Source organism: Lepus europaeus, chromosome 5, assembly GCF_033115175.1.
Source record: "Lepus europaeus isolate LE1 chromosome 5, mLepTim1.pri, whole genome shotgun sequence".
Taxonomy (NCBI): domain Eukaryota; kingdom Metazoa; phylum Chordata; class Mammalia; order Lagomorpha; family Leporidae; genus Lepus; species Lepus europaeus.
This window is the reverse complement of record NC_084831.1, coordinates 37417975-37432639: the sequence shown is the minus strand read 5'-3', so window position 1 is coordinate 37432639 and position 14665 is coordinate 37417975. Positions and strand designations below refer to the sequence as shown.

The 14665-nt window shown below is 47.0% G+C and overlaps 2 protein-coding genes across 10 annotated transcripts in view; one reads left to right on the top strand and one right to left on the bottom strand.

Annotated features, from left to right (window-relative positions):
• MAST2 (microtubule associated serine/threonine kinase 2) overlaps window positions 1-10373 on the bottom strand; it is a 220007-nt gene extending 209634 nt beyond the window's left edge. For all 8 annotated transcript variants that reach the window (XM_062191219.1, XM_062191220.1, XM_062191222.1 and 5 more), the window contains exon 1: window positions 10167-10373. In XM_062191219.1, coding sequence (XP_062047203.1) covers window positions 10167-10358 — 192 coding nt within the window. In that variant the 5' untranslated portion in view covers window positions 10359-10373. The remainder of the gene's footprint in view (window positions 1-10166) is intronic.
• A 492-nt stretch (window positions 10374-10865) lies between these two features.
• Window positions 10866-14665, top strand: part of IPP (intracisternal A particle-promoted polypeptide) — a 116007-nt gene continuing 112207 nt past the window's right edge. For both annotated transcript variants that reach the window (XM_062191209.1, XM_062191207.1), the window contains exon 1: window positions 10866-11628. The gene's annotated coding sequence lies outside the window, so the exon portion shown is untranslated. The remainder of the gene's footprint in view (window positions 11629-14665) is intronic.

Sequence of the window (14665 nt, the reverse complement as noted above, 5' to 3'; positions counted from 1 at the left end):
CATGGATGGCAGGGATCCAAGTACTTTGGCCATCTACTGCCTTCCCAGGCACATTAATGGTAAAAGGGAGGAGTAAAACAGCTGAGACTAGAATTAGCACTCACATATGAGGATGCCACACAACACCAGCTCCTAGTGAAGATTTTTTTTTTAATGTGGGAAATCTTACAGCTCGTTTGTAAGTTGACAGGAATCATGCTATAGAAAAGAAAAACTAATTAATAATGTTGAGAACAAAGGAATAATTGCAATAACAAAACTCTTCTTTTCATCTTTAATTAGCATATAAATCTACAAATTTATGGTACAATATGATTTTTCAATAGAAGTACATACTGTGTAATGCTCAAAATCATGATAACTGGTATATCCATCTCCTCAAACATTTACTATGTCTTTGTGGTCAGATATTCAAAATCCTTTCTTGTAGCTATTTTGAAATATAGTCAGCCTCTCCATATCCATGGTCCTACATCCATAGATTCAATCAACCAGACTTAAAATATTCAGAAAAAAATTTTCATCTCTACTGAGTATGTACAGACATTTTTCTTGCCAATATTTCCTAAAAAATACAGTATAACAACTATTTATATAGCATTTAATTTGTATTAGATATAAATAATCTAAAGATGATTTAAAGTATATGGGATGATTGCAGAGGTTATATGCAAATACTATGCTATTTCAAATAAGAGACTCAAGCATCCTCACATCCTGGTATCCAAGGGGAATCTTAGAACTAATCCCCCACAGATGTTGAGGCACAACTGTAAAGGGCTCTATTACAGAGAAGAGGAAAGAGTATCTGTGCATTAACAATGAGGGACAACAGTAAAACAAAAAGAAGTTTCATTACATCTCACTAGCAATGCATTTTGTGCAAGCTCTTAACCTCTAGCCTCTGCTCTATCTTCCCAATCCCATCACTTCCCTTGAGAACTTCTCTTCTGCCAGGACTGACCCTTGATCCAACAGAATCAGCTTTCAAACTCCTTTGGATCCCCACGTGTCTGTGTGGGATAAACAATGAATAATAACACCTACTAATGAAAAGAAGTAATTACCAATGTGCCTTAGGGATTTGATCAAGAAAGTACAAAGCTAAGTGGCAAATTTACTGGAGAACCACACAGCAGCTAGAATCAGTACTAAAGGATACCTACTGATCACAATGTTCAGCTGTCTCTGATAGCCCTGACCCTAGGTCACCATGAATAAACCCAGCCTGGAAAAAGCTTATATGAGTATAATGGACTGACCTTTAGGTAAAGGAGTATGATATGTCCTACGTTCATCACACAACAGCAACCAAACTTCAGCTATCCCAGGTTCTCTGTTCCCAGTTAATTTGATGAAACTAAATATTCCAAAGTTAACCGGTTTTCAGAAATTGGCCCTTACCCAGATACCCTGGAGGAGAGGGGAAGGAGAACTGATAAACTCTCTGCATTGAAAACTCAGAAGAATTCTCAAGTGCCCATGTTTCAATCATCATGTCCTACATTCTATCCTATACACAGCTGCCAGCTGTTATGATCTGGATATTAGGCTGGAGTCCCCCAAAGTTCTATCTGTTAAAGACTTGGTCCTGGGTCAGCATACTAGGCTAAGCCTCCGCTCATGCACCAGCATCCCATTTGGGTGCCGGTTTGCACCCTCTGTAAACCAGCTCCTCTTCCAATCTAGCTCTCTGCTAATGGCCTGGGAAAGCAGTGGAAGATGGCCCAAGTCCTTGGGCCCCTGCACCCACACAGGAGACCCTGAAGAAGCTCCTGCCTCCTGGCTTTAGATCGGCCTAGCTCTGGCTATTGTGGTCATTTGGGGAATAAATCAGTAGATGGAAAACCTTTCTCTCTGTCTCTCCCTCTCTTTCTTGGTCTGTAACTCTCTGCCTCTCAAATAAATACACAAAATATTTAATTAAAAAAAAAAAAAGACTTGGTACCATGGGCCATCATTGTGGCACAACAAACTAAACCACCACCTGTGACACCAACATCCCATACAGTCACCAGTTTCAGCCCCAACTACTCCACTTCCAATCCACCTGTTAATGTACCTGGGAAAGCAGTAAAAAATGGCTCAAGCACCTGGGCCCCCTGCACCCTTACAGCCACATCACAGACCCAAGTGAAGCTCCTCGCTTCAGCCAGGCCTGGCCCTGGCCATTGCAGCCATTAGGCAGTGAACAAGCGGATGGAAGATCTCTATCTCTCTCTCTCTCTCCTTCTCCTCCTCCTCCTATCTGCAACTGTCTCAAATAAGTAAATCTTAAAAAATAAAAGACTTGGTTTCCTAGAGTGACACTACTGGAAGAGGGTACAATCTTTAGGAGGTGGGGCCTAGTAGGAGCTCCCTAGGTCATGGGGGCATGGTTTTGGAGGGTAGTTGCTACTAGGGCCTGACTTTGGGCCCAGTCTCTCCTTGCTTCCTGGCTCTCAATGTGATCTTTCCACTGCATATAACCCACCACCTGCCATGGGGACTTCACCAAAGCCTGCATCATGCTATTTGGAACTTCAGTCTCCAAAACCGTTACTACATCTCTTTCCTTCTTAAGTGGCTTGTCTCAGGTATTCTGTTGTAGTAATGAAAAATCTACTTACATACTAGAGTAATCCAACTAAAACACAGGTAAGACTATACTGCTCCCCTGTTCATTACCTTTTATACCACACTACAGAACTGCTACAGCCTAGGCGCCTAGCCTTTAGTCTCTTCATTTAGCAGCTATGCCTTCAACTTCAAGTCCCAGCAATACCAAACTGATTATAGCTCCCTACACATATGCAGCTTCTCATCTATGCGCTTTTGGTCCCATGCTTTTGCCAATGTACTAACACTATAGCGCAGAGGAAAGGGGCCAATTTTCTTCAAAATAATTTGAAAATTCCTCCATAAAACTGAGAGTGTTCTAGGAACAAAAATTGAACCCATCTTCTCCCATCCCCAAAAATGTCCCCAAATTTCCTTTATGTGTATATTTCTATCACTAACATTATTACTCAAGTTAACCAAATTCAAAATATTTGAATTACATTCTTTATTTTTTTTTAATTTATTTTTTTATTTTATTTTATTTTTTTAAATTTTTGACAGGCAGAGTGGACAGTGAGAGAGAGACAGAGAGAAAGGTCTTCCTTTTGTCGTTGGTTCACCCTCCAATGGCCACTGCGGTAGGCGCGCTGCGGCCGGCGCACCGCGCTGATCCGATGGCAGGAGCCAGGTGCTTCTCCTGGTCTCCCATGGGGTGCAGGGCCCAAGCACTTGGGCCATCCTCCACTGCACTCCCTGGCCACAGCAGAGAGCTGGCCTGGAAGAGGGGCAACTGGGACAGAATCCGGTGCCCCGACCGGGACTAGAACCCGGTGTGCTGGCACCGCAAGGCGGAGGATTAGCCTGTTAAACCACAGCGCTGGCCTTGAATTACATTCTATTCATTCATTCATTCATTCAATACTTTGCCTATTCATATTCATCAATAATTACTTTGCAACTCTTGTGAGCAAACCACTTGGCTATACATTCTGTTGGATAAATTGATTACATAGCTCCTACCTTCAATAATTTGCAATTTAAAAGCATAAATGATATAATGAAAGCAGAACAACAGAAGTGCTAAAACACTGACTCATCCTTTAATTTAGCAAGTATTTATTCAGTACCTATTATATGTCTAGGAATGGATCACAAAATGTGTTGCAGAAACAAAGTAAGGTAAGAGTGAATATTAAGTACCTACTTACTATGTGCTTCCCAATTATGTCATTTAATGACTTAGAACTCAAGCTTTCACTTTTTGTATCACAGAATTTTGAGAACTGGAATTTTAAGAGATTGACAAGTTTTCAAAAGCCTATTCAGGCCGGCGCCACAGCTCAATAGGCTAATGCTCCGCCTGTGGCACCGGTACCCCGGGTTCTAGTCCCGGTTGGGGCGCCGGATTCTGTCCCGGTTGCTCCTCTTCCAGTCCAGCTCTCTGCTATGGCCCGGGAGTGCAGTGGAGATGGCCCAAGTGCTTGGGCCCTGCACCCACATGGGAGACCAGGAGAAGCACCTGGCTCCTGGCTTCGGATCAGCATGGTGCGCCAGCTGCAGCGGCCGTTGGGAGATGAACCAACAGAAAAGGAAGACCTTTCTCTCTGCCTCTCTCTCTCACTGTCCACTTTGTCTGTCAAAAGAAAAAGAAAAAAAAAAGCCTATTCAAAGATACTCCAATGATCCCACATGGAAAAACAACTTCACAAATGAGTTTCTGTGGCACCAGAGTTAGGACCAAAGCTTGAGTAGCATTTTACTAGGCAAAGGCAGAAAAGATCTTTTCAGAATCATGATTAACTAAATGAAAGCACCTAATAAAAATATTTATTGAATGCCCATTACATAGCAGGTTTTTTTTCTTTTTCTTTCTTTCTCTTTTTTTTTTTTTTTTTTTTTTTGACAGGCAGAGTTAGACAGTGAGGGAGAGAGAGAGACAGAGAGGTCTTCCTTTTCGCTGGTTCACCCCCCAGGTGGCCGCCACGGCCAGCGCATTGTGGCTGGCGCACTGCGCTGATCTGAAGCCAGGAGCCAGGTGCCTCCTCCTGGTCTCCCACGCAGGTGCAGGGCCCAAGCACTTGGGCTATCCCCTTCTGCTGCCTTCCTGGGCCACAGCAGAGAGCCAGACCCAAAGAGGAGCAACCGGGACAGAGTCCAGCGCCCTAACCGGGACTAGAACCCGGGGTGCTGGCACCGCAGGCAGATTAGCCTAGTGAGCCACAGCACCGGTCTACATAGCAGTTTAAAAACATGAGAAGCTAGAGACAACAAGACAGACTCTGAGGAACTCATTCTCTGGTAACAGACTGTCAACCAAATAGGACATTCATTGAGCATTATATATGTTTCCAACAAATATTCAAATAACTATGTTTCAAGTCATATACTAGGCCCTAGGTCCACCACAATAAATGAAACAGTCTGGGGCTCAAAGAACTTACTTATGAGAGAGATAACACAATTTCAGTGAAGTATGCTATGATGGAGAAAAACAGAGCACCCTAGGGAACAAAGAGAAGGGGTATCTAACTCAGATTCTTCTAAGAAAAAGTGTCAGGTATCGGCCGGCGCCGCAGCTCACTAGGCTAATCCTCCGCCTTGCAGCGCCGGCACACTGGGTTCTAGTCCCGGTTGGGGTGCCAGATCCTGTCCCAGTTGCCCCTCTTCCAGGCCAGCTCTCTGCTATGGCCCGGGAGGGCAGTGAAGGATGGCCCAAGTGCTTGGGCCCTGCACCCCATGGGAGACCAGAAGCACCTGGCTCCTGCATTCAGATCGGTGCAGTGCCCCGGCCGCAGCGCACCTACCGCGGCGGTCATTGGAGGGTGAACCAACAGCAAAAGGAAGACCTTTCTCTCTGTCTCTCACTGCCCACTCTGATTGTCAAAAAAAAAAAAAAAAAAAGAAAGAAAAGAAAAAGAAAAGTGTCAGGTATCAAGCAGACCTTGAATGCCAAGATCTTCAGGCTTTATTCTATGGGCAGTAAGAAGCTAAAGAGAAATAAAATGATCATTTAACAACTATTTACCCAGCACTTACCATTAACCACATAGTCAATGAGTGCCAATCTTTTTACTAAAGGCTGAGTAAATACCATTAAGGTATGACAACAACCAAGACTGAAGTTTACAAATCCTGAATTAGAGAGTAGAGACAGTAGAAATGAAGAAGGCTTGGCCGGCGCTGCAGCTCACTAGGCTAATCCTCCACCTTTCGGCGCCGGCACACGGGGTTCTAGTCCCGGTTGGAGCACCGGATTCTGTCCCAGTTGCCCCTCTTCCAGGCCAGCTCTCTGCTGTGGCCAGGGAGTGCAGTGGAGGATGGCCCAAGTCCTTGGGCCCTGCACCCCATGGGAGACCAGGAGAAGCACCTGGCTCCTGGTTTCGGATCAGCGCGATGCGCCGGCCGCAGCGGCCATTGGAGGGTGAACCAACGGCAAAAGGAAGACCTTTCTCTCTGTCTCTCTCTCACTATCCACTCTGTCAAAAAAAAAAAAAAAAGAAAATATCAAAGGCAAAAATGAAAATATAGGGGCCAGCACTATGGCACAACGAGTTAAAGACCCAGCATCAGCATCCCATATGGGCACTGGTTCAAGTCCCAGCTGTTCCACTTCCGATCCAACTCCCTGTTGATGGCCTAGGAAACAGCAGAGGATGACCCAAGTCCTTGGACCACTGCACCCACGTAGGAGACCCAGAAGAAGCTTCTGGCCTCTGGCTTTGGATCAGCTCAACTCCAGCTATTGGGGCCATTTGGGGAGTGAACCAGCAGATGGGAGACCTCTCACTCTCTCTGTCTCTACTTTTCTCTTTAACTCTTTCAAATAAATAAATCTTTAAGAAAAAAAATGAAAATATAAAACTAAGGAAAAAAGGCTTCAAAACACACTACAAAGTTCCATGACACAGTGCCATGAATAAAGAGGACCACATCCTAAGTATTTGAAACAGAGCTAGCCTGTTAAAGAACAGAGTACAAGGGGCTGGTGTTGTGGTGTAGCGGGTAAAGCCACTGCTTGCCACAGAGGCATTCCATGTAGGTGCCAGTTCAAGATCCCCACACTCCACTTCTGATCCAGCTCCCTACTAACTGCCTGGGAAAGCAGAAGATGGACCAAGTGCTTGGGCCCCCACATCCACATGGGAGACCGTGATGAAGCTCCTGGCTCTTGGCTTCAGCCTGGCCCAGCCCTGGCTATTGCGCCCATTTGGAGAGTGAATCACAAATAAATAAGAACAGAGTATAATAAAGGAATGAACTGAGGATGGAGGACATTTGGAGACTAGGAAGAGAAAACAGACAAAGGAGCATTCAGAAAAGCAATACTGAATGGATACTATGATGAAAGAAGAAAATGTCAAGTAGGAACATATGGTCAACACTGACAAACAGTTCAGAGGATAGAAAGGTTAAGGATTAGGGGAAAGACTTTCAAATGTAGTCATTTAAAGGTGCATGGGGTTTCTACATGGGTCTCTGTAATTTCACAATGAAGCTTTTCACAAGTAGTTATGCACTGTATTTTCATTTGAAAAATAAATTTTAATATCCATCACAGAATATCCACACAATGGAAAATTACACATCAAGGAAAAGAATAAAGAGAGACTTAAAGAATTCAATAACAAAAAGCATAAGGTATGGGGCCAGCGCTGTAGTATAGTGGGATAAGCTTCCACCTGCTGGGCAGGCATCCCATATGGGCACCAGTTCTAGTCGCAGCTGCTCCTCTTCTGATCCAGCTCTCTGCTGTGGCCTGGGAAAGCAGTAGAAGATGGCCCAAATCCTTAGGTCCCTAAAAGAAGCTCCTGGCTCTTGATTGGCCCAGCTCCAGCTGTTGTGGCCATCTGGGGAGTGAACCAGCAGATGGAAGAGCTCTCGCTCTCTCTCTGCCTCTGCCTCTCTGTAACTCTGCCTTTCAAATAAATAAATAAATCCTAAAAAAAAAAAAAAAAAAAAAAATGCATGGTGTGAGGCCAGTGTTGTGGCACAGCAAGTTAAGCCACTGCCTACAACACTGGAATCTCCTGTGGGTGCCAGTTCGTGTTCCAGCTGCTCAACTCCCAATCCAGCTCCCTGTTAACACATCTAGGAAAGCAACAGAAGATGTCTCAAGTACTTGGGACCCTTCCACCCAAGTGGGAGACCCAGATAGAGTTATAGGCTCCTGGCTTTGGCCTGACCCAACCCTGGTCATTGGTCATCTGAGCAGTGAACCAGCAGATGGAAGATCTTTCTCCCCACCCACCCTTCTCTGTAACTCTGCCTTTCAAATAAATAAATATTTTTTTGAAAATGCATGGGCTGGGGGCTAGCACTGTGGCCTAGCAGTTAAAGCTGCCACCTGCAGTGCTGGCATCCCATATGGGCACCAGTTTGAGTCCCAGCTGCAGCTCTTCCAATCCAGCTCTCTACTATGGCCTGGGAAAGCAGTAGAAGATGGCCCAAGTCCTTGGGCCCCTGCACCCAAGTGGGAGACCTGGAGGAAGCTCCTGGCTTCTGATCAGCGCAGCTCCGGCTATTGCGGTCATCTGGGGAGTGAACCAGCGGATGGAAGACCTCTCTCTCTCTCTGTAACTATGCCTTTCAAATAAATCTTTTTTAAAAAAAGAAAGAAATTGCATGGGCTGAATGTATCTTTGATTTGTGTACTACACGTAAGTCACACCTCAATATATAAAAGTAAGCAAAAAAAAAAAAGGTAATGAGTGACTTTTAAGACATCAAAAGTATAAATGAAAAAAACCATATCATAGTCTCAGGAATATACATCAGTTTAAGAAATTGAGTAAATACAAAAATCATGTTTGTTTGTTTGTTTTTAAGATTTTATTTATTTGAGTTACAGACAAAGAGAGGGAGAGACAAAGTTCTTCCATATGCTGGTTCACTCTCCAAATGGCTGTAACAGCCAGAGCTAGGCCAATCTGAAGCCAGGAGGTGGGAGCTTCTTCAGGGTCTCCCATGTGCGTGCAGGGGCCCAAGCACTTGGGCCATCCTCCACTGCTTTCCCAGGCCATAACAGAGAGCTGGGTCGGAAGAGGAGCAGCCAGGATGCAAACCAGCATCCACTTGGAATGCCAGCACCACAGGCTTGGAAGCTTACCCTACTATACCACAGCACCAGCCCAAAGGTCATGTTTTCAAGATGGTTGCTGATGAAGAAAAAAACTTTGGGTTTGTAAGACAAAGAGAATAAAACATAATATTAACTGCCTATAATAGACAAGAAGAGATGAAATCAAGGATATACACAGAGCAATTAGCCTCAGAGAGGAGAATGAATACTTCTTTCTTGAAGACTAAGGATGAGCGAACAGAGAAATTATGAGACAGAGAAGAGGGAAACAGCAAGTAACCTTGAACCATTCAGTGAAGCATGCAGTAAGGTCAACTGGAACAGGTAAACTCCGCCAAAAAAGGATCTGGACTCGAAGTGCAATTTTAAAGCTTTGGAGAGTTCTGCAAAGAACCTAAAAGGCAGGGATGGGGCTAGGAGAATTACAGAGAGGACAATGTTCAGCCGCCTGGAAGCCATGGCAGCGATAGCCAACAATGCAGTCTACTTCAGGACTGGCGAAGAATACAAACTGTAAGAACAAAGGGGGCGGGGGGCAGGACCCAAGGGCTAGCGCATGGATCACTAAAACTGTATCATAAAGAACCATGTCTAAGGAAGATATTTATTTAACTGAGGGGAAAGAGGCAGGAGATCTGTAAGAAGTCTCGAAAGATTCAAGGGTGAAGCCAGTAGTGCCCGGAACACAGCTGTGCAAAAGGAAAGCTGTCACTAGAGTTCCTTACGACAGAGCATCTTCCTGCGCATCCAACAAGACCAAGGATCATAGACTCTCCTTTCACTCAACTGCCTGCAAGCTCCCAGAAGCAGCTTCTCCTCCCTGACAAAACTGACCTTTATCCCCTACTCATAAATACACCTACCCTTGACTAATAAATTGTATCAGCACATCCTGTCCACTTAGAAATCTCAGGAATATTTTTTACATTACTTTCTGTGTGTTCCCATTAGAGTGTTTCTAATGGTCAACTAAAAGGCAGAGCTTAGAGCTCTGAATCCATAGCACTGGGCTTGGGATTGCACATATGCAGGTGTTTTTTAAGAATGCTTTCTCTAGGGGTAGATGGTTACTGAGGAGAACCTTAACAATGATTCTCAACACACTCACTGGAAAGTAGGATGGCCTAAATCAGAAAGCTTAGGAACGTCATCCATTTTTATAACTGTGAGGGTAACACTTAACTACATCAAACCGACTTTGCCCCTCTGGGTAACTCCTCCACACCCCTACAGCAGGCTTGCTCTCGGCAGCTGATAATCCAGGGTCCCTTCTCCCCATCCAGAACCCATTTCTACAAACGTCCCTAGGATCATGTTTTCACTCCTCTACTGCCCCCATCTCCAATTCAACCCAGGGCCACCATTTCCACTTCTCCATTGCCCATTTTTCTGCCTCTCCAGACCTCCCACTCCTCCCCTCGACATACTCAGTCCCCACCCCTCAAACGCTCCATCCCAGGTCCTCCCGCCCGATGCCCCCTCCCCCACCGCTCCCATTCGGTTCCGCCTCACCATCCTCTCCCTCCAGGACCCCGGCCCGCCCTACCTGCTCTTTGCCTTCGGGCCCCCGGGGCCCGGTCCGCTCCTCCAGCCGCTGCCTCCCGGGCGGCGCTCGCCGGCGTGGGGACAGGGGCTGAGGCTGGGGCAACTCCACCGCCCGCTGAGCCCCATCCTCCCGGCGGGCGGGCTGCGGCGGCGGCGGCGGCTGCGGTCGGTCGCGGCAGCGGCTCCGCTTCATATCCGCGGCTGGGCCCTGCGGTCGTCAGCGCCACGACTGTCCCGGCCTCGCACGGCCCCGGGCCGCAGCGCTGCCGCGCCAACCACCGCCCGCGGCCACCATGGCCCGACGAGCGCCCGAAGCCACTCACCCCAACCCTCAGCGCCTCTGCGCTTTCTAGGGGGCTCAAGCGCCACGACCTCCTCGGCGCCCCTCACGGAGCAGGCAGCATCGCCGCCGCCGCCGCAGCTGCTTCTCCCACCCGGCACACGTCCGGCCGGCTACCCGCCGCCGCCGCCGCCGGCTGCACTGCCAGCCGCCCGCCCGCCAGCCTCCGACCGGCCCCGCCCCTCGCGCGCACACGCGGAGCCCGCCCGCCACCTCCGGCCGCGCGCGGCCTCCCGCGCACGCGCCAGCGAACGGTCGCGAAAGACCCGCCCGTGGCCCTGCCGCGCGCCTGGGACGGCGGAAGGGGGCGGGGCTCCCAGCGCGCGCCGGCGGCTGAGGAGATTCATTGATTTCCATTCATCCATTCATGACGCCGCGTGCCGTGCCAAGCTGAGTCCTGAGGATCCAAAAACGAGCTGGAAATCATTCAGTGTCCTCAAAAACTAAGAGAGAGAGGCCAGGGGCTGAGAAGAGACGAAACATACAAAAGGGCACAGGAGGCCAACATACGCCTTTCATTGAGTGCCTGCGACCCTCGCCTGCTTCTCACATCATACTTTGGAGTCCAGTCTACTCATTCTCCTGACGCCGACAGGAGACGGGGCTGAAGTGAAATGCACCAGGCCACCCAGCAAAATCGCTGATCAACCTGGGCAGAACTCTAATTCTCATTCTTCTGTCCCTTTCCACTGTTTCCTGTGCCTTTCAGATTGTGGACAGTCCTACAAAAGAGGAAGAAGTAATGGATTCCTTCTGGGGGTGGAGAGAACAAAAAACGTTTCCGGAATGACCCCCAGGACTCACCACTAACGATGAGGTCATCAGTTGTAGCCCAGTCCAGCCTCCTGCGGCCTGGGCAGCCTGACTCATCTGCTCAGCAACACGTGGCGTGGCGGTAGCTCAGCCCTGCCTGGCCCTCTGGCTATTGCTGGTCTGCCACAAGGTTGTGTTTTTCCTCTCTTGGCCTAACCAGAGTTTATTCCCAGAAGCCTTTCCTGCAGGTTTCACCCGTTTGTTCCGGCCTCCTCCCTGGCTCTTTCTGCACAGTAAAACAGCTAACGTTACGGAGTGGCTACCGGATCTTGGACGCAGTACATTCAACTCACATAGGCACGAACAAGAGGTAAATTTTATTTTTCCATTTTACAGTTGGAGAAACAGGCTCAAGTTACATAAGATGCTCAAGATCACGCAGTTAACAGGTGCAGAGCAAGGACTCAAACCCAGATCTGTCATACCAGAGCCCACACAGAAAACCAGTGCGCTCAACAGCCAGTCTGCTTCTGTACTTCCTGTCCCCGTTCCTCACCACCCATCCCACTGCCTCTACCAGAAACCTGAATATCATTCTGGATGCCTTCCTTCTTCCCCCTTCCTCACATCCAATTAATGAACAAGTCCCATTGCTTCAGCAGCCTCACCCTCTCTCCCATCTGCCTCCTCTATCCATTCCACTGCAACTTCAGTCTTCTCTTCCCTCACCTGCCTGACCGGGAAAACCTTCTAACTGGTTCTGATGTGCATCCAATCTCATTCTCTTCAGTTCCATCCTCACAAGAATCTTCACAAAACATGTTACTCCCTTGCTTGAAACAACTAAATGAGTCTCAGGATGAAGTGTAAACTTACTAAAGCCATCAAAAATCTAGTCTCTGCCTCCCTCCTACTAATCCATGTTCTGGTAACCATAGTTATACCTGGTATATATACAGGATCTGCCACATCCTTGGTTACAAACAATAGAAACATACTCTGATAATCCTAAACCTAAGAGGGAATTTATTAGAAGCCTACAGAGAAGGGGTCACAGAACTGAACAGATTGGAGAAGCAGGCCTGTGAAACTGGCAGGGAACAAAGAGCCTTCACAGACTGCACATCAAGGACAACCTCAGGACACTGCTGTCACCACATCTAGACAATGTGCTGTGCCGCTGCAACACACCCCTGCAAAGGAATTCTAACCTTCTCTTCATAGTTGCATGACTGTTCCAGATTCGTAGTCTCTGGTGGGAGAAAGCACTGGTGCAGCCTCGGTCACCTAGGGAGCAGAGGCCCATCTTACCTTCTCAGCTTTCAGTATTGGGAATGAGAAAGTCAGTGTGGCTGACAGACTCCAAGCCCTCAAAATCCACCCCTTCCCAGTACTTACACCTTTATGTAATCTCCTGTGTAGGTAGGATCTGGGACTTATTTCTAACCAATCAAGTACAACGAAGGTGGGGTGAGCATTTGGCCTTACAATTAAGATGCTGGGTTGGGACACCTCTGTCTCACGTTAGAATGCTGCATTACATACCTGCCTTTGGCTCCTGACTGTCGCTTCTTGTCAATGCAGACCCTGGGAGGCAGCAGTGATGGCTCAATCAATTGGGTCCCTGCTACCCATGTGGGAGACCTGGATGGAGTTCCCTGCTCCCAAAATCAGCTTCAGCCCAGCCTTGGCCACTGGGCATCTGGAAAGTAAGCCAGTGAATGGGAGTTGCTCTCTCTCTCTCTCTCTCTCTCTCTCTCTGACTCTCAAATTACATATAACATAAGGTAATGTGAGACTTCTTCTGTGATTAGGTTACATTGTGCAGAAGACTCTCACACTCTTAAATGGCCTTAAGGGAAGCTAAAGGCAAACTGTTGGGTTTTGAATTGCTTGTGAAAAGGCCATGTGGCAGGAAACTATAAGCAATCTGTAGAAGCTGAGAGAGAAAAAAAAAAAGAAGAAACTGAGGGAGGCCTCTGGCCCTACAGCTAGCAGACAAAATAAACCCTGAAGCACTCAGTCCTATAACCATGAGGAAATGAATCCTGCCTACAATGAGAGTAAGCTTGGAAACAGGCCCCTGCCATTTGAGCCTCCAGATGAGAACAAACCCCAGCTGGTAGCTTGATGGAAGCTTGGTGAGACCCTCAGCCGGGGAATACCTAAGCTCCTGACCCACAGGCACTGGGAGACAAGTGTGTTATTTTAAGCTGCTAAGTTTGCAGTAATTAATACACTTGTATTACATAAAAGTAGAAAATGAATACAACTAGATATTCACTTTTCTAGCCTATCCTCAACCAGAGATGGCCATTTGACACAATCTAGCCCAAATCCACGTCTACCCTTGTCTCCCCCAGCTCAATAAATCACAAGTCAGTTCTTTCAGTTGCCCAGGCCAAACCCTCTGGGAAATCCATGAGTTCTCTCACATGCTTCACCTTTTCACTAGCAAATGATATGCAAATTGGCAGAATATTATAATTAGCTGGAAGAAAAGTGACAGTGACTAGTCCTAACAGAGTGATAATGTGAATAGAAGAAAGTGGATGGATTTTAGGGAAATCCAGAAATTAGAAACAACAGGACCTATTGACTGTATATGAGTGGACAGAGAGAAAGAGGAGGAGAGAAAGAAAAATCGAGAATGATTTCCAGGACTGGCGCTGTGGCATAGAGGGTTAAAGTCTCAGCCTGCAGTGCCAGCGTCCCATATGGGCGCCAATTCGAGTCCTGGCTGCTCCACTTCCAATCCAGCTCTCTGTTATGGCCTGGGAAAGCAGCAGCCGATGGTCCAAGTCCTTGGGCCCCTGCACCTGCATGGGAGACCCAGAAGAAGCGCTTGGCTCCTGGCTTTGGATTTGCACAGTTCCAGCCATTACAGCCATTTGGGGAGTGAACCAGCAGATGGAAGACCTTTCTCTCTGTCTCTCCCTCTGTCTATAACTCTGTATTTCAAGTAAATAAAAATAATCTTTAAAAAAAGAGAGAGAATGATTTCCAAGTTTCTTGCTTGGACCCCTGAGGTAGGAAACATAAAAGAAGTTTGAAGAAGATCATGCTTATTTCAGCTTTAGATGGGTTGCTGTGAAGTGCCAGCAAGATACCCAAATGAAAATTTCTGGTTAGCTATTGGTTAAACTGGTTTAGAACTCAGAATCAAGGGCCACCATTATTTAGATGTATAACCAATATAAATGGTTCCATAATCTTAGAATGTAAATATGATCATGTCACTGTTCTCTTTTCTTTTCTTTTCTTTTCTTTTCTTTTTTCTTTTTTTTTCTTTTTTTTTTTTTTTTTTTTTTTTTGACAGGCAGAGTGGATAGTGAGAGAGAGAGACAGAGAAAGGTCTTCCTTTTTGCCGTTGGTTCACCCTCCAACGACTGCTGCGGCCGGCGCAT